This window comes from Palaemon carinicauda, chromosome 18 (genome assembly GCF_036898095.1).
Source record: "Palaemon carinicauda isolate YSFRI2023 chromosome 18, ASM3689809v2, whole genome shotgun sequence".
Classification (NCBI taxonomy): Eukaryota; Metazoa; Arthropoda; class Malacostraca; order Decapoda; family Palaemonidae; genus Palaemon; species Palaemon carinicauda.
Window position 1 is genome coordinate 531,824 of NC_090742.1, and position 25,000 is coordinate 556,823.

The 25,000-nt window shown below is 39.5% G+C and overlaps 1 protein-coding gene across 1 annotated transcript in view; it reads left to right on the forward strand.

Moving 5' to 3' along the window:
• Positions 1–13,017, forward strand: part of LOC137657577 (carotenoid isomerooxygenase-like) — a 26,480-nt gene extending 13,463 nt beyond the window's left edge. The window contains 14 exon segments of the mRNA XM_068391913.1: positions 26–1,517; positions 3,591–3,704; positions 4,200–4,316; positions 5,071–5,218; positions 6,304–6,439; positions 6,441–6,449; positions 6,798–6,951; positions 7,592–7,623; positions 7,625–7,804; positions 8,371–8,550; positions 9,155–9,352; positions 9,854–9,946; positions 10,595–10,693; positions 12,423–13,017. Coding sequence (XP_068248014.1) covers positions 170–1,517; positions 3,591–3,704; positions 4,200–4,316; positions 5,071–5,218; positions 6,304–6,439; positions 6,441–6,449; positions 6,798–6,951; positions 7,592–7,623; positions 7,625–7,804; positions 8,371–8,550; positions 9,155–9,352; positions 9,854–9,946; positions 10,595–10,693; positions 12,423–12,647 — 3,033 coding nt within the window. The 5' untranslated portion in view covers positions 26–169 and the 3' untranslated portion in view covers positions 12,648–13,017.
• Positions 13,018–25,000: the final 11,983 nt, after the last annotated feature.

Genomic DNA, 25,000 nt, shown 5'->3' on the forward strand with positions numbered 1-25,000 from the left:
CCTTTATTGTTTTTCTTTGTTACAGGCTTGTGGGAATTCAACACCAGCCTTCCCTAGACGTGCCAAAGCATTCATCTCTCGAGGAGATAGATGCTGTTGCCGTGATCTTACCTTTCTTCTTCTTCTTGCTCAGTGAGAGTCTGGAAGTAAGAGAAGGCTTCCAGGCAAGATGGATTTGGAAGTTAGCATCAGTCTCGGTGACGCAACTCTCTGTGAATCCTTCCAGACAGGCGAGGTAGTAAATATAGCTAGAGACACTCAAATTTCTCCCTCGGGGAATATTCAGTGTGACAGCTCGGATTCTGGTCAGTATGAGGTAGAACCGGACCTGTCAGAAGGATCTACGGAGGGAGATGACGTAGATGGAGACATGAATAAGTCTACAGCCTTGAATGACGTGGATGGAAACTTGAACAAGTCTACAGTCTCGGGTGACGTAGATGGAAACGCAAATAGGTCTACAATCTTAGACGAAACTTCGCCAACACTAAATCAGAATGGCAATGATGTCAGTTCCCTCGTCATTGAATCTTCATCGGGGGATTCTAAACCCAAAATAAAACTCTCTAGAAACCCTTCTTTCCAAGGGCCCATGATAACCAGTATCAGGATTGGAGCTCCTAAAAGGAGGGCCTGCATGGATAGCGATGATTCAGACACGTCCGAACTGGAGTACACCATCAGTGTATCAGGTCAGAATAATGTCACATTGCAAATGACCGCCCCTCCTCCTCTTCGTAGGACTACGTGTGATGAAGAACATATTCTTAACCCTGATAACTCTGCAGAAAAGCCTTTTCCCAAGCATGATACACAGATTTTAAATCAGGTGGTGAAATTGCGCCCCAAAAAGACCTCTCCAAATCTAATTGCAAGCAGCACGGAAGCTCGCGTATCGCAGACAGAGGAAATGAAGCGTCACAGCGTGGAGATATCGAAGCTCAGGCACTCTTTGGAACAAAAGATCAATCGAAATTCGCCGCACAGGAGGAGTTATCATGACAGTCCGTACGGAAGCAGACGGCATCTCAGTGCCGCAGGATATTCGAGTCTCTGTGGCACCCCGAATAGAGAAAATAAACGGCCCCGAGATAGTGCCACCTCCATAAGAAGGTCAGTGAGCCACATGTCAAGTCCTTTGCACTGGCAGAGTGAAACCAGAAACTCCGTGCATGTATCCGATCAGAAGAAACTTGACTTCTTATTAGATGGACACCGGAATTTCAGTAACTCTTACGATTCGGGACTATGTAACGCATATCATAACGTTATCGGAAGTACCAGCTATGGAACTTCCGGTCACCAGTATCAATGCGATAGTTGTCCCGAGAGAAATGACAGGTGTTGCAATACCTGCACCAATAAACACCTTTCCTATTCCTACCACTGCGGGAATGAAGAAGATGTGACATGTCAGAATAAGAATCTTCAAAACACTATGGGTTTGGGTTTCACATGTCCACAACACAGAACCGTCAACTTGCAAAGTACGACAGCGAAAAAATCACAAGCCCAAGGTAATCTCCAGAATGTTTGTTAGCAAAAGATTAGAACTGAAATTAGAGAGTATAATTGGAGATGAGATGTAATGCATATTTCTATGGATATGAATGCTTCATTTGGACTTTTGCGACAGTTTCAAAGCAAAATGAATTCTTTGTTTGCTAAATATGCAAGGATGTCAATGAGTGGAAAGCAAATTCTAGTGGGATTAAATCATGAATAAGGTAGTAACTAATCTGTTATGATTTATTATCTATTTACACAAGAATCCATTAGATTAATTATCTTCTAATATTTCTAGAACTAATTATTGAAAGGTTTCAAATGTCCTTACATACAATGATACAATTAGTGGTACTGTTGTTGTTTTTTATGAACTACTGACGGAATTTTCGTTTCTTTGGTATACTAAAAGTACAAAAGGATTAAATGAATGATCATTTTGAATATAAATGTCAGTAGGACTCATTTTCAGATGATTGTATCCACTCCTGTCCCAATACTAGCTTAGCCAAATAACAAATATCAATAATCAATCTTTCGTTTGTAAATATCTTTTCTAATTTCATCTAAGAGGTCTGAATGTATGTATATATTTAGATTAGCCACCCAAATTTTGACTAGCTTCTTAACGTAGACCTTTTTTCTTTACCGATGATAAAAAAAATCTCTTTAATCCCCCTTTCACTTGAAAGCAATAAGAACAACCAAGCAGTGTCATCAAACTGAGTTACTGACAGCATGAAAAATAATGATAATTGTATTGATCGTGCTTGCCTTATAGTTGAAGAAATTAACAGGAACAGGGATTCTTATTGTGACTGCATAATCTTTTATATGGAATATTGCTTCTTGTCGAGTTTGGAAGAGATTGGTTCAACTGTTAAGTAATTTACTATTCCCAGCAAGAGAGGCCAAGAATAACGCGGGATTGTATAAAAATGTGAAAAGGTTTCGGTTAAATACACCGGTGAAAACTGTAAGGTTAAACTCCTTTTAAGAAATTTCTAATGAATTAGTCAATAATAATATGCATAGACACGACATAAAATTACATTAAAATATAATCTCCCTATTATTCATATTGTTGTATTTAGAAAATATATCGCTAATTAGGTCAGGAGATATGAAGCATGAAAATTGACGTCCCCAGTTTTGTAATCACCAAGAAATATTCAATGAAATGCAGCTTTTTCTGGTTTTCCCATAATATCAATATTTCATCCTATGAATTCAGTTATCCTCTTTATCTGATTTTATCCTTCAAAATATCTCCATTTTTTTATAGTATTTACGGCTATTTCCATTTTTAATAATATTTTATCTAAAATCTGCTAATTCTTTGTCATTTTTTAATTTTTAAGGAGCTAATTAAGTTACCTTTTTAGATATCTAAAACCAAATTCTTACTAAAATGTAGATTATATTTCATAGTGTATTACTGTACAGTACGTAATTGGCTTATGCATTTAGTAAAACAATCGCATACGAATATTCATACGTGTGCTGTTTGCATTCATCCATTTAACAAAACAGAATTTCATATTACAATTATTTTAACCAAAAATTTCATTTCAACATTTTTAGTTGGGTCTCTCACCCTTAGTTTAGTTACACTTTGCAATTGATCATTGCGTTGAATTATAGAAAATGGGTTCAAATTCTCGCGGAGACTATCTCCCATAAATTGTAATATTATTATTATTATTATTATTATTATTATTATTATTATTATTATTATTATTATTATTATTATTATTGTTGTTGTTGTTGTTGTTGTTGTTGTTGTTGTTGTTGTTGTTGTTATTATTATCATTATTACTTGTTAAGCTACAACCTTAGTTGGAAAAGATGGATACTATAGGCCCGAGGGCTCCATTAGGGAAAATAACAGGTCAAAAATAGTTTCTTCAATAGTACTCTAATTATAACACCAATTATAAATAACTGGATTCTTATAAATCACAGTAGATAATGTTCTGCCCTTATTTGCAACCATTGATATGTAACTAATGGTAATGTTCTATACAGAGGCGAATTCATTACTGGAAATCTATGTATATATTTTTTTCCTATATGTCAACTAGGGCCAGTTGTAGAGGAAGACGGGAGGGTCAATTACTACCCGAATTGTGATGCCACTATCTGGCTAAGGTCATGCAAAGAAGAGGTCACAGAACCGTTATCTGGCACACATATAGGTAAGATATGATATGAACTTTTTTAATTTTTTTATATTACTTTTTTATCTCTTAAAAAACCTTTATCAGCATTCTCTCTTCATCGTACTTTAATTATAATGACAGTTTATATGTGTTATTACTTTGTCGACGGTAAACAATATTCTTTATTTTATGTTTCGATTCTACCATTCCTGAAAATTTGCAATGATACCCAGTATATATATATATATATATATATTACTGTAAATATAATTATATGTACATACATATATACACAGTATATATATATATATATATATACATATATATATGCATATATATATATATATATATATACACTGCAAATGAAATTATATGTACATACATATATACACAGTGTATATATATATATATATATATACACTGCAAATGAAATTATATGTACATACATATATACACAGTGTATATATATATATATATATATACATACATACATATATAAACTAATATTAAATAAACATTTCTCATTTTAAGGACAAGTTCCCCATTGGATTACCGGGACGTTGATCAGAAACGGCCCCGGGAGATTAGAAGTAGGAGACCAGAAGTACAATCACCTTTTCGACGGCTCTGCTCTGTTGCACAGGTAGGGTGTGCAAGACGATTATCCACAGACCTTTTATTTCTACTACAATTATCGGTTTATTTAGTTATTCTTGCTATTATCATTAGTTTATATTGGCCCCTTCTTTATCGGTTGCAGTTGCGACATGCTATCAGCCTTTGCGTTGTATGAGGTATTGTTTAAAGGCCGTTCATGAATGGGAGAGGCAAGGGACAGTGACATTGTCCTGTTAAGAAGGACAGTGCCCTAGATACTGACCATATAGATTACGATAAGCGTCCAAACCCTTCTCCACCCAATCTAAGACCAAGTAGAGCCAGGCTATGGCTGCTGATGACTCAGCAGATAGATTTATAAGCTCCACCAAAATCCCCATTCTTGCCTTAGAAGGATGGTGAGGAGGCAGCGACCAAAGGAACTAACGTGTTTAGGCTGTACTCGAACCCGAGTCTCGAAATCACCAGTCTGGGACGTTACCACATAATCCACCACAACCCGATTGTGTATTACCCCTAATTATTTTACATATTCAATGTTAAAGTTGTATTTTAGTAGGCATGAATGTGTTTACATATTTATAGAGGTTTAATTGAATATCAAAACTGTCTCTGGACTTCTTCTGAGATAGTATTATGCTTCCAAAACCATTCTGCTAAATATATTCATTTTCTATCTCTGATTTCTTATGGTCGAAGGAATAGAGAGAGAGAGAGAGAGAGAGAGAGAGAGAGAGAGAGAGAGAGAGAGAGAGAGAATAAAGCTTTCTTTTTCTCTTGCTAGATTTCCACTTCAAAAGAGGTAAGGTGACCTACCAAAACAAATTCCTAAGGAGCAGCAGTTACCTGAAAGACACAAAAGCACAGAGGATTGTCGTAAACTACTTTGGGACGCGCGCGCATCCTGACCCGTGCAAAACTATCCTTCAAAAGTGAGTGATCTTATATTATAATTATTATTATTATTATTATTATTATTATTATTATTATTATTATTATTGTCATTAGTAGTAGTAGTAGTAGTAGTAGTAGTAGTAGTACTTCATTCTGAGAACCGAACCACACTTTACCAAAAGGGAACTGTAAACTTTATACAAGTCAATAATGATAATAATGATAATAATAATAATAATAATAATAATAATAATAATAATAATAATTATCATTATTATTATTATTGTTGTTGTTGTTGTTGTTGTTGCTGTTGTTGTTGTTGTTGTTATAATTTATATAATCACTTTAATTCAATAAAAAATAACCATATATTTGGATTACATTTTATGGTGTATCAATACTTAGTATTAGTTTAATCCATCTATTTCTCGATTTTGATACATCTTGATAGCATTCGGTTGACACAAACAAGAAAGGCAGATAAATTGAGCAGTTGAATATACCTACACTAATACTTAGTCTACGAATATTGTTTGTTTTATTATAGAGCAGGCAACTGTATTTTTTAAATTGGTAAACAAAAACAAATAATAAGTATCACAAACATTTCTACCTTTGTCTTTCTATATATGTAAATATATTTGTTTGCATGTGGAAACTTGGAAAAATATTCTTAGATAGATAGATAGAGAGATAGATAGATAGATAGATAGATAGACAGATGTAATATAGACAGCATCTCTATAATTCTGGAGTTACTCCTACAAAAAAAAGGTTAACTACAGCCATCAAAATCAGATCAAATGAGCTTCTCTCTCTCTCTCTCTCTCTCTCTCTCTCTCTCTCTCGTCTTCATGTGCTTCTTCTTTTTGTTGTTGTTGTTTTCATCATCATTATTATTATTATTATTATTATTATTATTATTATTATTATTATTATTATTATTGTTATTATTATTATTATTATTTTGTTATTATCATAATCATCATCATTATTATTATTATTATTATTATTATTATTATTATTATTATTATTATTATTATTATTATTATTATTTTTTTTTTTTTTATTATTATTATTGTTGTTGTTGTTGTTATCATAACCCAAGTTCTTTTTCCAATAGCATTGCCAGCAAATTCGACTTCGAAGAACACTTCACAGACAACGCTCAAATCAGCCTCTACCCTTACGGGGATGGTCTCTACGCCCTTACGGAAACGCCCTTCATCCTCCGGGTGGACCCTGAGACCCTTGATACCCCACGAAAAGGTGAGAGAGAGAGAGAGAGAGAGAGAGAGAGAGAGAGAGAGAGAGAGGCTGGGCTGGAAGTAATCTGTTTTATATTTGGTGCTGTTGTCAGAAAATAATGTCATATTTAGAATTATATACCTTCAATAGATGTTTCTCTATAAGATTATATTTATAATTCTGAGAAATACTTAATCGTTAAGCGACTTTTAAATATTAGGTACTGAACGTTAAAGCAATTAATCTCCTTATATCTGAATAAAAATGAATTATATTGACATTTATAAACCTTTCACTTGGTAGTAATATCTGTTTGAAGTTGGTATAAATAAGGAGAATTTATAACAATACTCTATTTATTTTTATTAGGTTGACTTGACGAAATACCTGGCAGTGCTAACACACACGGCTCATCCACACATCGACAGAGATGGTACAGTCTACAACATAGGCCAAGGAGTTGGTCCACTCGGTCCAAAATATCACATTTGTAAATTCCCGAATCCAAAGGCTGATAAGAGAGGTTAGATTCTTGTTTGTTTATCGGGACAATTTTTTGTTATTGATAGGAAATGTCAGTGAAACTTAAATTCGAATTCAATTAATCTTTTTCTACTTTTCTACTTGGAGTCAATGAATTTAAGTTCCTCACATTGCATGTTTGCTTGTAGTGTTTAAAGGTAGGAGGGTACTAATCTTTACATGTTCATAGTTGATGAGTCTTTTCAAATGTGGGTTTCCTTTTTGGAATGAGAGAAAGATATCTGAACCACTGATATACATAAGTATATTCTCAAACCAAAATTTAGTATTGAAGTAATGCATGACTCATTAGTGACTCCCTTAAATTTTTTCATAAACCTTGATTTTATTCAATTAAAAAAAGAAGCTATTGGTGTAACAACTTTGTTAGACGTGTATATATATATATATATATATATATACATATATATATATATATATATATATGTATATATATATATATATATAGAGAGAGAGAGAGAGAGAGAGAGAGAGAGAGAGAGAGAGAGAGAAATACGGCAAATATAAATTCTGAATTTGAAATTGATTCTATTGGTGTAATATAACTGTGTTAGACGTATAGAGAGAGAGAGAGAGAGAGAGAGAGAGAGAGAGAGAATCTAAGACTTCAACCTTCCCAGGTAACATCAAGAGCCCGTTCGACCAGGCCCAAAATCGTGGGTTCGGTGGGGGCGAGATGGCGTCTGAACCCGTGCTACATGCATTCCTTCTCCATGACCGAGAACTACTGGGTGATCATTGAACAGCCCCTTGTCGTGTCCGTTCCCAAAATCCTCAAGGTCGTCCTCCGGCAGGACGCCCTCATAGATGCTCTCGAGTGGCATGAAAAAGAGGTTAGTTGATCTTTTGCCCCATTTTCTCTCTCTCTCTCTCTCTCTCTCTCTCTCTCTCCCCCTTTGGTTATGCTGCGAATTTCTTTTTCGGTTTGAAATGCAATTTATTACTAGACTAAATATTTTATCAATATTATATAATCTCTTATGGACAAGGAGGCTATAAGGGTATTCGTAACAGATCATTTTGTGTACTAGAGAAGGACATATGCACATGCGTACCTGCATACATACATACATACATACGAACTCATATACATACTTACTTACTGTATATAATACTATATATATATATATATATATATGTATATATATATATATATATATGTGTGTGTGTGTGTGTGTATATGTATATATACATATTTATATATATATATATATATATATATTCATGTATATATATATATATATATATATAAATATATATATATATATATAGCATATCATGCTAAATTTTTGGAGCTGATACCAATTGGTCATAAACCTAACTTCAAAAATGGCTCATGAAACCAAATTTAGACATTCTCTATCGGCGATTCTGTATGAACACCAAGCCGTCATTTCAGACAAAGATCCACGTCATCCGGAGGGACACGGGAGCGACGATATCCACCCAGTACGTGACGGAGACATTCTTCTTCCTGCACACCATCAATGCCTACGAGGACAAAGGTCACATCGTCCTGGACATTGCCACTTACAAGAACGCTGAGATGCTTCACTGCATGTATGTCGAGGCTCTAAAGGTGAGGGTTTAACTGCCTAAAACGAAAATAAAATGTTTTAGCATTAAGTATAACCGGATGATTTGATTAAACTTACAACTCAGATAAGTAGCTGCTATTGGACTTTTGAGACGAAGTACTGTATAGATGAATAACACCCGAAATAATGTTTTAGCCTCGGGCCGGGTATAAACAGCTGGCTTTATTGAACTTATAATTCAGATTAGTATCAGCTAATGGACTCTTGAGATGAGGTGCTATACTGAAAATTAAAGAACCAATGAAAGTTTGAAATATTCTGTCTATTGGAAACGTCCCTTCCTAGCGAACTGTTGGTCTGGGGTTCGAGACATGCTCAAGCTCGATAGTTTATTGTAGTGTCTACAACCTCACAATCCTTGTGAGCTAAGGATGGGACGTTAAGGGAAGCCCATAGGAGACTATAGGTCTACCTGCTAAGTCATCAACTGCCATTGCCTGGCCCTCCCGGGTTTTAGCTTGGGTTGAGAGGGACTTTAGTGCCGTTTATATGTATATATTGCCAATCATGAGTGACCTTTAAACTAATCAAAATTTAGCGGTACAGGATAATTTCTCATAATCTTGTGTTATTCTTCTTCTTCAGAATGCATCCTACGATCCATCCTACGCCAGGATGTTCAGAGGAAGACCAAAGAGATGGGTGATCCCCCTGAGACCGAACAGTGACGCCAGCGTCGGCACAAACTTGGTCACTCTCCCTGACACCAAGTGCCAGGGTCGATGGCTCAAGAAGAACGTCATGTACTTGACGCCGGAATTGCTGGCAGATATCGGCTGTGAGGTATATAGAACATAAAGTAAATTCTCTCTCTCTCTCTCTCTCTCTCTCTCTCTCTCTCTTTCCTGGACATAAGTTTAGATTTTGCAATGCTCATTGCTTTTCGTGATCTAATATTATGCTTTATTCCCAGTTCATTTTCCTTTCGTAAATTAAGATTTGATATATATATATAATATATATACTGTATATATATATATATATAATATATATGAAATATATATATATATATGTATATATATATGTATGTATTTATATATATATATATATATATATCCATATATATATATATATATAAATATATATATATATGCATATATACGTGTTTATATATATATATATATATATACATATATATATTTATATATATATATGTGTGTGTGTATGTGTATACAGTATATATATTCTGTATATATGCGTATGGGTGTGCTTATGTTCTACATATAAGAATACAATATATATAGTGCTAATATTAATGAAGATTGTTTTCCTTTGCCGTGACAGGTACCTCGCATTCATTACGAAAAACACAACGGTCGACCTTACCAGTATTTCTACGCCATCTGTAGCGACGTGGACCACCCAAATCCCGGCACAGTCAGTCAACTATTAATTATTTTTTGTCTTTGGGGTCATTTTCAATATTGATGGCATTCTTCCAGGACTAGTAGCGTACCCTATTAATCCTGGTATTCTTCATTATAAGAATTTGAGTTGCAATATCTGTCACTTTGGTCAAATTAAAAAACTAAAAATAACTTTAAGCTTGGGTCTCGCACGTCTGATTTCGAGTGGTTTAATTTTTCAATTTGAATAATAAAATTATCTTTTAGAATTATCTCGATTTTTATGCTTAATGAGAATTATTAATATTATTATAATTATTATTATTATTATTATTATTATTATTATTATTATTATTATTATTATTATTATTATTATTATTATTTCCTTTCCAAATGTCAATCTACCTTTCATGGGTAAACTCATTGATCAACAATGACTACATTATTATTATCATTATTATTATTATTACTATTATTATTATTATTATTATTATTATTATTATTATTATTATTATTATTATTATTATTATTATTACTTTCTAAACTACAACCCTAGTTGGAAAAGCAGGATGCTAAAAGCCCTGGGGACCCAACAGGGAAAATAGCCCAGTGTGGAAAGGAAACAAGGAAAAATAAAATATTTCAATAGCAGTAACAACAATAGAATAAATATTTCCAGTTGGTGAAGGTGGACGTCGTAAACAAAACTCACCTGGAATGGAGTGAAGACAACATTTATCCTTCGGAACCGGTCTTCGTGCCACATCCTCTAGCCAAGGTAACATTAAATGAAGATTATGTTTATTTGTTTGTTTATTTGTTATTACTGGCTCAATATGGCCTGGTACCAACATGGGTCACGCTCTTTCGAGGATCACGTGGAATATTAATCTCTTTCTTGTCGTATTTTTTTTTATTTAGTATATGAGTGTTATAAGCAAACTATATGGAATATTAATTGTGGGATAGACTCTCAATATTATGTGGATATTTCCTATACTCGTTTTTTGCTTACTTCTAAAGAATGAAAAGTCACAATGCAAACAAAATTAACGTTTACTAAATAATACAATTTATTATTTACATATGATTTGTTTGTCTCGTATTTTAATGATTTACACCTTTATTCAATTTTGATGTTTAGTCCTTATTTCCAGTAAATTTGTGTCAGTCCTTCTCTGCACTTCCCATTTCTTTATACAAGCAACTTGTTGTCATAAGTTATACCTCGGAACACCCAAACCTCCGGACACACAAGAACAATTGGGTGTACCTCTGTCTTTACCTCTTAATGCACTTCACTTCCGAAATTGTTTTGGCTCTCTCTCTCTCTCTCTCTCTCTCTCTCTCTCTCTGTATATATTCATATATATATATATATATATATATGTATATATATATGTATATATATATATGTATATATATACTGTATATGTAAAATATATACATATACTTAACTTTCGAAAAGCTTTTTGCCCTTAACTGCCAACAACCCCGTCTCTCTCTCTCTCTCTCTCTCTCTCTCTCTCTCTCTATATATATATATATATATATATAAATATGTATGTATATATACATACATACAAACATACATACATACATACAGATATATACAGTTTTCACCAAACATTTTGGATGAAATTAAGAAACAGTATGTGAATATACCTGAATGCTTCCATTCGATAGTTGTTCCATTTTGTTTAATCCTCAAAATTCAATCCTATTAGTATACATAAAGGTAATGTCCATGATTGCATAAAACATGATTATAGAAGATACACTTGCACTGTGATTAAATCAAAGGTATTAATCGAAGTAAAGGAAAATTTAATTCAGTCCGTAAGTTCAAGCAGTTCAGGGCCTACTGATGACTCAAAAAAAAAAAAAAAAAATGAATAAAAAACATTTACCTACAATCTGTTATTACTTCATTTATCTATTATTATTATTATTATTATTATTATTATTATTATTATTATTATTATTATTATTATTGTACCAGAGCCGTTTAAAAATACATCTAAATATTTATATATATACACACACGCACACAGAGATTCAACCCTTCCTACCCCCTCCCCATTTCCTAAATACAACCATGGTACAACCAGCTGTTTTTGCAATTTGTGGGAGAGTGTGGTTTCCGAGTGTACCTCCTGGGGTACCACTTTTCACACGGTATGACTATTAACTCTCCCTTCTGAGAGTGACAGGATATATATATATATATATATATATATGTGTGTGTGTGTGTGTGTGTGTCCAGACACTTGCTGTATAATATATAGGGAAGATTATTATTACTATTATTATTATTATCTATTATTATCATTATTATTATTATTGTTGTTGTTGTTGTTGTTGATATTATTATTATTACTATTATCATTATTATTATTGTTATTATTATCATTAATATTATCATTATCATTATTATTATTATCATTATTATTATTATTATTATTATTATTATTATTATTGTTTCTTTATATTCATTTCGTTTCCAGAATGAGGATGATGGAGTAGTTCTTTCTGCACTTCTGAGGGCCAAAGGTCTTGACAACCAAGTTTGCATGGTCATTCTCGACGCTGCCACTTTCACCATGAGGGCCAGGGTGGAATTCGTGGCACCAGGCCCAGTTCCTAAGTGCCTTCACGGGTGGTTTGTGCCCGAGGGTACTCTGAAAGTGCACCAAAATAACTCGGAAAATAATTCAACCAGAGAGAAGTGAAGCAAGCGCATGAGTACATCAAGGACACGAGAATAATTCCGCCAGAGGAGTGAAATGCCTCAAGGACATCAACAGACGCTTGTACAATGTTTGTGCGTATGTGTGTTTGTGAAAATGCGCGTTTTTGATCATGAGTGTGCTTGGGAAAGGGCTGTATTATTACATTCATTTGAGTAATGATTTACTTTTCATCAAACGATTGAAAAATACCTCTGTGAGAGTATTCAATATTTTCCCTCATAAATGACTGTTTCAAATTGAATAAAGCATAAACAGTTTCTAGAAATGTCCTGGTTTAGCCTAGGCACAATTCTTTACTGACTGATAGCCCACAACAAGGAATAAAAAGAGTATCTACTGATAAAAAATATATATTCTTTTCGTTTTAATTCATTCCCATTTTCAACGTCATTAATGAAAGGTAATGGCATGGATTTGTAATTTTTGAGTAATCAAGTGAAAGCAGGATAGCTATTAGCCACTAACACATTGCAAGAGCATACGCGACCTTTTGGCCACTGGAAATCAAGTGAGTTAAGAACTCATTACCGGGCTCAAGAACAAGTTAAAATACTCATTTGAACTTAGCGCGTTGACAATGACGCCTAAATGAGGCCCAATTTTTTTCTTTATTTATGCAATTAGGTTAGGTCAGGCTGTTGAATGGAAAAGCGTTGAAGCGACTTTGGTAAAAACGGAGGAAGGACCGAGACACTTTTAGGGAAAATCGACTTTAATTTCCAGAACATTCAATAAGCAAGACGAAATATCTACTCTAAATGGCTTTGGCCGAAGATAAAAATGCAATTTAACAGATAAAATCTAAATCAAATTGAGGAAATTTTAGAGATTACTGTGGGTAATATTAAAAAGAAACGAGTAAAATATGATATAATCTAAGTTGTGTATTTTTATCACCAGGAGTAGCCTAATATAAAAACAATATATGCTTTTACATCCAAATATTTTCACCTTGAGTTTTCTTTAAATACGAATTTTTCATATATTATATTTGCAAAATTGACATAATATAGACTAATGGCGTATTAAAAATGTCATTTTGTAAATCGATTAAGTACGACAGCAAGGAAAGAAATAGGGATAAGCAACTGAACGTCTGTTTTACCCACAATGCATCAACAAATCCCGTATGTAAAGTCACCCTCGCTACTTCATTCCCACTGACCGACAGCTCCCAATCTACCCCACTCCAACACACACTAGTCCCTCCAGCTTATCTCCCTATAGTTGAATCATATTCTCATTTTGCTTTTTCTTAATATCGTATTTCCTCAGTTAATTCTATTATTACTATACATACGTTTTAACTTCTATTCAAACAGTATTCTATTTCTTTTATTTTCCTCTAAGATATGTAGTGAAAGGATTTGCATATCGCCATGATCAAGCAAGGATGTACTAGGCAGGGCCACCCATTCTAGGTAGGTTTGCTGTGAGCGATCAGACTAAAGTCTCCCACCATCATCAATCCACAGAGGCCAGTGTGGTGATGATAATGGCCAAATACCAGGCATGACCAAGGACATGTCTGAGGCCTATGTCCTGCATTGGAGTAGAAACTGTTTATTGTTGATGTATAACGCACACACATACATAGACACAAACATGAAGCCATTATCTAATACAGATTGGCTGTTGGAGATTGATGGAAATTAAATTGTTGGAGAAAATGGTCCCGGGAAATGCTGCAGGAAAATTGGATGTTGGAGATTTTCGTTGGAGACTGGTGGCGTAGAGAAAGAGAGTGTTGAAAGATATTGTAGTGTTGGAGGGAAAAAAAGGCACTAGCTGGGTATTGAAGATAGATTTGTAAGTGTTGGAGAATATGTTGGAGATTCTGTTATTAATATTATCATCGTATAATTCAAACTTTAAAGAATGCCATTATGAAAAAAATAAATCGATCAATAAGGATAAAAATGAGAGAGAGAGAGAGAGAGAGAGAGAGAGAGAGAGAGAGAGAGAGAGAGAGAGAGAGAGAGAGAGAGAGAGAATTCAAGTAGGTTTTAACCAAGCGCGTAGAATAATGTAGCTAGATGGGACCGGACCATTACTTGAGAGAGAGAGAGAGAGAGAGAGAGAGAGAGAGAGAGAGAGAGAGAGAGAGAGAGAGAGAGAGAGAGAATTCAAATAGGTTTTAACCAAGCGCATAGAATAATGTAGCTAGATCGGACCGGGAGAGAGAGAGAGAGAGAGAATTCAAATAGGTTTTAACCAAGCGCGTAGAATAATGTAGCTAGATCGGACCGGACCATTACTTGCTTGATCTCTCTCTCTCTCTCTCTCTCTCTCTCTCTCTCTCTCTCTCTCTCTCTCTCTCTCTCTCTCTCTCTCTCTCTCTCTCTCTTATTTTTATCATTATTGATCGATTTATTTTTTCATAATGGCATTCTTTAAAGGTTGAATTTTTTTAAGGAAGACATTAATGTCATGGGTTCTGTAACAAGTATAAAAACGTTTAAGAAATCACATCAAATTGCTAATACTTTCACGTAATTTATTTTCAAATCTGAAGATCTACGTTCGTGTTTTCAAGAAAATAAGCTTTGCATGTTATCATTTAACTCATAGCAATATTACGTACATTGTTTATTTACTTATTTTTAAAGGAAAACGTGTGAATATTTACGTAGATAAAACCAGCCCTCTGTATACCTAGGCCTAGACCTATGCTCGCCCACGACTAACGTTGTCATGGCAACTCTCGTATAGGCATTAGAACTCTCCAATGATAAAATAGATGAAATTACTCTTTCCCGGAGATTATTCTTTGATAAATATCTAACCAAACGTCATATTGAACGATGAATTATAATCGATGTTACTACAGCAAGCTCAAATTTTGAAGCAAGCATCGTATAAAACGGATTTTGAGCGAAGCGAAAAATCTATTTTTGGGTGAGATAGCCATGGCGTCCTGATGGAAGGTTCCTTTTTGGTAGCTTCCTTGGGTATAAAACTACTAAGATATTCCCAGAGAATTTAACCACAGGTTATCACAGAATTCTAACTTCTGGAGCGAGTATCCCAAAGGTTTCCCTTTAAGACATCGTATATCAACAGGGGACGCATGTCTGAACGCGCCACATAGCTATCTTCACCCCGAACAGAGTTAATGCTTCGGTGTGTAAGGGTTGAGAATAGCTGGGAGCCGCTCCACAGCCAATCTCACTCGTGGCTACTACTGATACTCGAGACGTAAACAAACGGGCGCCATTGCTCAAATGACGTCACGCCCGTCTTCATCCTGAAGCCAGTTGCTTGCCCAACACCATGATACAGTAGAACAGGGTGGGATCTAAAACTGGACGAAGTAGCAGGGAGGGTCCATCAGGACGCCATGGCTATCTCACCCAAAAATAGATTTTTCGCTTCGCTCAAAATCCGTTTTTTGGGCTCAAGCCATGGCGTCCTGATGGAAGAATACCAGAGAATCAATGTATCGTGGTAGATTTTCCCCTAATAGTAAGTGCCAAGGCATTGACAAAACAGCATAGTAATCTTTGATAAAGGACCATAGGGAAGAAGCATCCTGCCCCCCTTGGCAGTGAAGTTCCCATGGGCCATGCCGACGTCAAAGTGGTATTGAAGGGCTATTCATCCTGATAGAAGAACTTGAAGAACTTGGAGATGAAACCGAATGTTTGGTATTTGTATAGGAACATTCTGAAAATTAGACCAGTGGTGGTTGGGCACTGTGTATTGAGAGTGATGGTTCATCTCCCGGGTAATAAAAGTAAGTATACGTGTTGGAACCTTACATAATCAGAGTGAATATAAATTAAGAGTTAGCATCTTAATTTCTTCATAACCATAAGGAAAAGGGGGAATAATAAAACTATGACAGGCATGTATTTCATAGTAAGTAGGAGCTGATTGAGACGCACAGGTAATAAAATAGAAATTTTATTTCACAAATGCAGAAATTAAATAATTTACAGCAATAAGTAAAGTTCATTTACAGTAATTATAATGTACATAGTAATAAAGACTTGCTCTTGAATCTGAAAAGGAATTTCAAGTTTATTAGTAGGCACTCGTTCTCGAGGAACGCAAGTCTTTGATTAAAAAACACGTCATGCTCAGGGCATGCGGCACTTGTGTGACAACTATGACATTTCACCTGGGATAAGAACAGTTATAAAAGCACTAAGTGTTTTCGACATCACTATGAATCGCTCGAGGGTCAACATAGGCACCCGAAGAGTTAGAGTCCCAAGTAACTCACTGTTCTACGCAGAGTTAGGTGCAGGTTTCATAACACTACCTGCGGCTACCACAAAATGTTTGACTTCGTGCACTTGTTTCGCATAATGTTTAAAGAAAACTCGCGAGGACTTCCAACCCGTGAAGTTTTTAAGGCTTTCAAAGTCCATACTCTGAAAGAAATTCAGAGATGATGCCACTTTTCTAGGATCATGACCAGCGGGTGTACTGTTAGGATCCGCTCTGCGAATGAAGTAGGTGATTTTCGCTCTTAATTGTTTCAGTGACAGGTCGCTGCCCGATGTTTCTCCTTTGAAGAGTTGGCCTCCACCAAAGTTTGAAGTTCTGCGAAGATAGACCTTGAGGCTCTCTACTGGACATAGAGAGGCATCCTCCTTCAGGGGGCATATTCTCCAAGGGCCCCATCTTTTGGTGGGTAATTCATTTTTGGCGAGAAACGTCGGATCAGGGGAGAGGGTAACTTCACCTGTATCGGTAAACAGGATGTGTCCATCCTCTCTTGATAAAGCCACTATTTCGCTGACTCGAGCTCCTGAAGCGAGAGCAAAGAGAAATATAACTTTCTGAGTCAGATCCTTGAGAGGGCATGAATCATTGTCCAAGTTGGAGGCGAAATGGAGCACCTTGTCTAGTGACCAGGAGATCGGTTTCGGTGGGGGTGCTGGGCGTAGGCGAGCACATGCTTTCGGCAGTTTGTTGAAGATGTCGCTGGACAGATCAATTTGGAAAGCATATAGAATTGGTCTGGTCAAGGCCGATTTGCAGGTTGATATCGTATTGGCTGCTAATCCCTGTCCATGAAGGTGAATAAAGAAGGACATGCAGAAATCAATCGTGATTTCTTTAGGATTTTTTGTCTTGACGAAGGAGACCCATTTCCTCCAGGATGATTCATATTGCCGTCTTGTGGATTCGGTCTTGTATTCCTCTAGGAAGTCCAGACTTTTCTTCGAGATCCCAAACCTCTTCTTTGCGGCTAGGGAGAGAAAATCATGAGATGAAGGTCCTTGATTTTCGATGATGAAGCGAAGACAGTCGACTTCTGTACTTGTTGAGAGAGAACTGGGCCCGGGAGAGGGATCAGCTTGGGCTGCAGCTCCAGGACCAGGGGGTACCAGTTGCTCCGAGGCCACTTGGGAGCCACTAGGGCCGCTGTCCCTTTGAAGGTTCTCAGTTTGGAGAGGACTTTCAACAGAAGGTTGGTGGGGGGGAACAGGTAGATCTTGGACCATCTGTTCCAATCCAGTGACATGGCATCCACTGCTTCTGCTTTGGGGTCCTCGTACGGGGCCACATACCGAGGAAGTTGATTGTTGTCGCTCGTTGCAAAGAGATCTATCTGAAGTTCTGGGACTTGGTGAGAGATGAAGGAGAACGATCTTGCGTCTAGAGACCATTCCGACTCTATCGGGTTTGTCCGAGATAGAGCATCCGCTGTCACGTTGCGGAATCCTTGTAGGTGAACTGCAGACAAGTGCCACTTCTTCTTCTCTGCCAGACGGAAGATTGGGAGAAGCACCTGATTTATCTGGGGCGATCTTGAGCCTTGGCGATTGAGACAACGAACTACCACCGAGTTGTCTAGGGTTAGACGGATGTGGATCGAGGGCGGCGGGGATAACTTCTTTAGGGTTAGAAGGACCGCCATGGCCTCCAAGATGTTTATGTGGAACGTCTTGAACAGGGGAGACCAGGTGCCTTGAGCCTGTTTTTGGTGGGAGTGACCTCCCCAACCCTCCAGCGAAGCGTCCGTGTGGATGTTGAGTGATGGAGGAGGGTGTTGGAGAGGAATGGACCTTTTCAGGGCCTTTGCTTCTGACCACGGCTTTAGAAGAAGTCGCAGTCTGTTTGGAAGCCGTCTCTTGAGGTCTCTTCGAGCGATGGATGCCGAACGTCTCCAGACTCCCGCGGCATCCTTTAGCTGTGCGCGAAGCACTGGGTTTGTCACTGAGGCGAACTGTAGAGAGCCTAGAACTCGTTCCTGCTGGCGTCTTGAAATGCGTTTGGATTTCAGCAGTCGCTTGACAGACCCTGCTATTTCCTTCCTTTTCTTCTGGGGGATGGAAAGGCGGTGTGACTGAAGGTTCCAGTGGATTCCCAACCACTGGAACTTCTGAGCTGGAGAGAGGCGAGATTTTTTCTCGTTGATCTTGAATCCCAGGTGTTCTAGGTACTGGGTGACTTTGTTGCAAGATTTTACACAATCTTCGGGCGATGGAGCCCAGACTAGCCAGTCGTCGAGGTAGGCCATCACCTGGACGTTTCGTAGGCGGAGCTGTTGTACTATGGCATCCGCCAGTTTTGTGAAGATCCGAGGGGCCACGTTGAGGCCGAAGGGCATGGCCCGGAAGGCGTAGCTCTTCCTTTGGAGTCGAAATCCTAGGTAGGAGGAAGCGTGATGGTTCATTGGAACGTGCCAGTAGGCATCCGCCAGGTCTATGGAGACCGTGTAGGAACCTCGAGGTAGAAGGGTCCTTATCTGTTGAAGAGTCAGCATCTTGAACTTGTCGTTCGCTATGAACTTGTTGAGGGGGGATAAGTCCAGAATGACTCTGAGTTTGTCTGAGTCTTTCTTGGGGACACAAAACAGTCTCCCTTGGAACCTGGTGGACTTTACCTTCCTTATCACCTTCTTGTTCAAGAGATCTAGGACATATTCTTCCAGAAGAGGGGTTGATTGTTGGAAGAATTGCTGGAAGATTGGGGGTGGTTGAGTCCAACTCCAGCCTAGACCCTTCTTGACGATGCTGTGTGCCCAGGGATCGAAGGTCCAACGATCCTGGAATTGGCGGAGTCTTCCTCCCACCGGAAGCACTTCATTGCTTCTGGTGTCCCGAGGGCTTGCTGCCTCGGCCGCTAGCTCCCTTTCCTCCTCTGCCTCTGGAGGGACGGCGAGAAGCGTCTTTGCTTGCACCCTTGTATGAGCCTCTACCTTTGGGACGAAAGGTAGTTGACTGTTGCTCGAAAGCAGGGGTGAAGACCGGTGACTGTGACAACACCGGTTGGGGGACCAATTGAAAGGTCTGTTGTGGTTGGGCAACCACTTGGGAGGTAGCGGGTCCCGGAAACTGACGTCTTTGTTGACGTTGCTGGGGTTTCTGTTTTTGGGATTTCCTCTTAGGTTGAGGTCCGTCGTCCTGAGAGGGTTTCCTTTTCCTGGACATGCCCCACTTGTGGAGAAGGTTCCTATTCTCCGTGGCGGCTCTGTCGGTGATTTCCTTCACGAGGTCAGAGGGAAAGAGGTGTTTACCCCAGATGTTGGAGGAAATCAGCCTCCGGGGTTCGTGTTTCACGGTGGCACCTGCAAACACGAATTCACGACAGGCTCTCCGAGCCTTTATGAAGTGGTACAAGTCCTTCATCACGGTCATCAGGTGGGATTTGGAGAGTACCCTGTAGTGGTCTGGTACTCTGGTGTCACAGGCCATAATTTCAAGTTGGACTTGATGAGATAAGGATGCTGCGAGCCTCTCCTTCGTATCTTGTTCCCGACGAAGGAGGTGATCGTTGAGCTTAGGGAGGTCTTCATTAAACTGACGTCCGGCGACGTCAGGATCTAGCTTTCCCACGACGAAAGTATGCTGGACATCCTTCCAGTTTCGAGCGTCAGGGGGAGTTACTATGGAGAAGGGTCTGCACTCCTCCAGTGCAGGGCAGGCTTTCCCTTCTTCCGCAGCTTTAAGGCACGCAGCTAAGGCCTTTTCCAGGAATGGAAGAATCGCACTTTCAGGTGCGACATAAGTAGGGTGCTTCTTGCTCAGGGCCGGAAGCTTAGAGCAGGTAAAGCCCCTACTCTTGAATGTGGTGGCTAGCATAGCCTGGGCCTTTGCGAGATCGAACACTATCTCTTCCTTCGGTTCGGTCTCTTCCTTCGAGGCAGGTTCAGAACGCAGACGGACGTAACAGTCCGGGTAGGCCTCAAAGTTTGGGAAGAACTCCACGTCTTCCAAGGGGCCCGTGCCGATCTTATCGCTGACAAAGATCCTGCCGGTCGCGATAACCATATGCTCAGCATACCTCCACGGGTTGGCATGTGAGCAAGCGGGGAGATCCTTAACCGAAATCCTCTTCGGTTCTCTGGATCCCATCATGGACCTGATGAACTCCTGATTCTCCTTCAACCTGTCGTCCATGACAGCTCTAATTAGTCGGATCATTTCTTGAGTGGAAGAAGAGGGATCCGGGGTCGAGGAGGTAGACGGAATAGACACTTCCGTCGGTGTAGGAGTAGGAGGGGGGATGGACGGAGGAGCGACCTCTTGCTCCGACTCGGCGTATTCCACCTTGTCTTCGTCATCTTCGGCTCCTTGAGCCATAAGCGTCTTCTCGGTGTCTTCCGAGACATCCGACATCTGTTCGTCATCTCCGGAATCCAGGCGACACTCATGCATGGACTGAGCCATGACAACATCAGGTTCCACTGTAAGTTGGACAATGGGAATCACGTCTTTGGGTACCACTGAATCAGGGGAGGCCTTAGGGAACAGGAGTGACCTCAATTCTTCTGTGGCCAGGTAAGGGCCGGTGGCATTTTTCTGGAAGCCACGCACCCACTTGCGTAGCTTTTCACGAGAAATGTCTCTGACCTCCGCTGAGGGAGGGTTATGGAAGGCGTCAGCCATGTGAGCCTGGCAGACCGTACAGTTCAGTGGATTCCAAAACTTCAGATCCCCTTTCTTGTCGGCACAAGGGGCGTGAGTCCTGCAAGCCGTATGCCCGTAAAACTGCGGGCGTTTCACAGCGCAGAAGGCGAAGTCACACTTCATCTGCTCCTCCTGTGGAAGAAAGAGAAAATGAGTATGGGGGAGTCATAAGAATGGCTCTTAAACTAAGTTAATATTAATTATTAATTTTAACTTAAAGAAGGGTGTGATGCATAGAGATTGAAATAGTAAAGAGAACATACTCCATGCATCTCGCCCGGCTGGTTACCGTAAGCTTTGTCCTTGGATAATCCGAGAGACCGAAGGCACCGGATAGTATTCCTTAGAGTTCCATAGGGCAATGGAATTCCGTGGAAAAACCAAGGGTAAGATTGGGACCGAGATCATTCGGTCCCAAACTAGGGGCTAGAGGGCCTCCTTTTAAGGTAACTGCTTCCGGCAACCAGCCGTGCAAAGATGCACGCAGCATGCTGGAATTAGAAGAGTGCAAAGAGACAGCATGATCCCTAACAGAACAGTACCAAGGTATTGATCTTAATAGTGGAAACAGTCCATCTGTTTGCGGTATAGGGCTATCAGTATCATATGATAGCTAGAAGAAGGGGGTGCAAGTATTCTTGACGCCTCCGGGGGTTTCCGGCAAGCCGCCGGCATGCCGGAGGTCGCTCCGACAGAGTTTCTGGCATTAAGACAGACAATATGTAAGTCAAGAGTATACCAGGGTGGCGGCCGCCGGTACAACGGCGGCACGCCGGCAGGGGAGCGGCGGCTCCGGCAGTCGGAGGATGCCGGTTTGGTGACTGGGACAATGTATAGCGGAACCGGGTTGCCGGCAATAGATGCCGGCACTCCGGCGGCCGACCGGCGAGCGGACGACAAGCTAGGAGGGAGGAGAGCCGCCGGTAGGAGCCGGCGGCAGTCGGCAGTCCCCCGGCACACAGGGGGCTGGCGGCAAGGGTAGGGAGAGTCACCAAGGTAGGAGGCGGGTATCGCCGACAGTGGAGGCGGCAAGAGACCAGCACCCGGATAGTGAGAGAGACAGGGGGGGGGGAGGGATGCAGGAAGTTCAGTCATGGACTCCGGACATCCCCCCCCCTGAGAGGGTGTACCCATGATAGAGACAGGCTCTATCATCCAGGAGCAGGGGTCACTGAGGACCGAGAGCTAGGTAGCCCAAGGGAGGGCTAGAGGACACCCAAAGAGGGGGAGCCCCCATATGCAGAACACATCTAGAGACTAACCCCCATAGGACACTATGAAGGGTATATGTACCAGAGCGGACTGCACAGGGAAGCTCGGGTAGCCCTACTACTCCACCCTAAGGAGGAGTTGTAGGACAGGGGACAGGTGGGTATAGACTAACCTAAGCATAGGCTAGGCTATACAAGAGATAGGTGGGGAGGGGAGTAGAGAGAAGTCTTCCAAGGAAGGGTTTCTGTACCAGAGCGGCCACTAGGGAAAGGGAGGACACTCCCTAACCTAAGATAAGGCAGATCGGCTGAAACGGTGCATGGGTACAGTTTCGGCAGGGAACAGAGAAACCTTCCTAACCTAACCTAGATCAGGGCTAATAGTCCTGAACTAGGAAAGGTAGAAGACATATCGCTATCGCAGGAAAGTCATAGACTAATCCTAGCCATAGAGGTAGGGCTAGCCTAACCTCACTCTCGGACGCAACCCTAAGGGGGGTTCATTCCCATAGGGAGGACTGAGAGGCGATAAATACTCCATTAGACACTTGATCCCTTTACTCAGAAAGGGAATCAAGGCTAATTAGAGGGAATGCCAAGGCAGGGGATGAAGGAAGCATATAGGGGTCCTACAAGTAGGTTAGGTTAGAAAGAGACACTAACTAACCTATCCCCTATATGGTCCCTGAAGGCGAAAGAACATTGCATCACGGTCGAAAGTATTGTAAAATAATGCCCCTATCTTCATAACTTAGCCTAGGATCACTAATAAAATCATGCATGAACACTTATGTACAGGCGCTCTGGCCTGGGGGCTATAGAAGCCGACTGGTATGAGGTCAATCGATGACCGATAAAAAGCGTCGAAACACGATATAAAAGTTCCTAGCTATGAAGACTAAATAAACTAATGTATTCGATTAGTAAATAAGGCCGGAAGCGTTGTTGTGGCTAACTAAATAAGGCATGCATAACAACAACGACGCCATAAAATGGCGGGTCCGGTAGAGGCACAGCTCTGCCACAAAACAGCAATTATCTCGGAAAGTAATATTTACTTTACGGCCAGAGCTTAACTAAACAATACTGGAACCTTGTACTCAACTTTCCAGAAGATGGTGAGGCTGAAGGTAGCGACATAACGTAGATGCAAATCGATAAAAGAAGCATAGGGAAAATCCGTCTAAGTAGGGCAGCTACTAAACAAAGGATGAAGACGGGCGTGACGTCATTTGAGCAATGGCGCCCGTTTGTTTACGTCTCGAGTATCAGTAGTAGCCACGAGTGAGATTGGCTGTGGAGCGGCTCCCAGCTATTCTCAACCCTTACACACCGAAGCATTAACTCTGTTCGGGGTGAAGATAGCTATGTGGCGCGTTCAGACATGCGTCCCCTGTTGATATACGATGTCTTAAAGGGAAACCTTTGGGATACTCGCTCCAGAAGTTAGAATTCTGTGATAACCTGTGGTTAAATTCTCTGGGAATATCTTAGTAGTTTTATACTCAAGGAAGCTACCAAAAAGGAACCTTCCATCAGGACGCCATGGCTTGAGCCCAAAAACTATATTAGAGTAAACAGCTGGCTTAACTTTCCCCAACTTGAAAGCGCGAAGTTCAAAACATCTACACATACAAGGAAACACCCATAGAACAATATCAATCGATATACTACACATGGAAATTCAAATGTTACACTCACATTTCACATTGATGTACCGCTGCAGGTTAAAACCTCATATATGAAACGATAAAAACTGCGACCGCGTACATTTTCACTTCACTGTTGAATCAAGACTGACACATATTATGACGTAGGCAGATGGTTTTATCAGATCATCTGATTCAACTCGTTGCATTGAGTTAAATGAGAGTCTTTTTTTTTCCATAGAATCGAAAATTAAAAAATGGATAATGTGTTTTTATTTGCTCAAATGTCAAATACTATTTCTATTCATGTTTCGTATTTAAAAGTAATTAAGTTTATGTTCATTTTCATAAGATAAACGATAAGAAAAGTTGAAGTTATGGTGCCGTGGGTGGAGTGTTGGTGATGTTGGTGATGATGAAGGGGTAGAAGGAGGATATTATTAGATATTGTATCTAAAACTAATTGCTATTATGTTCATTTTCATAAAATAGATGATAAGAATATTGCATTAGCGAGAATGAAGGACCTTACCGAACAAAACCTCCTCCAGCCATACCTCAAACTGCGTAAGCTAAGCATAGGCCTAGGCCGACTTTTTGGA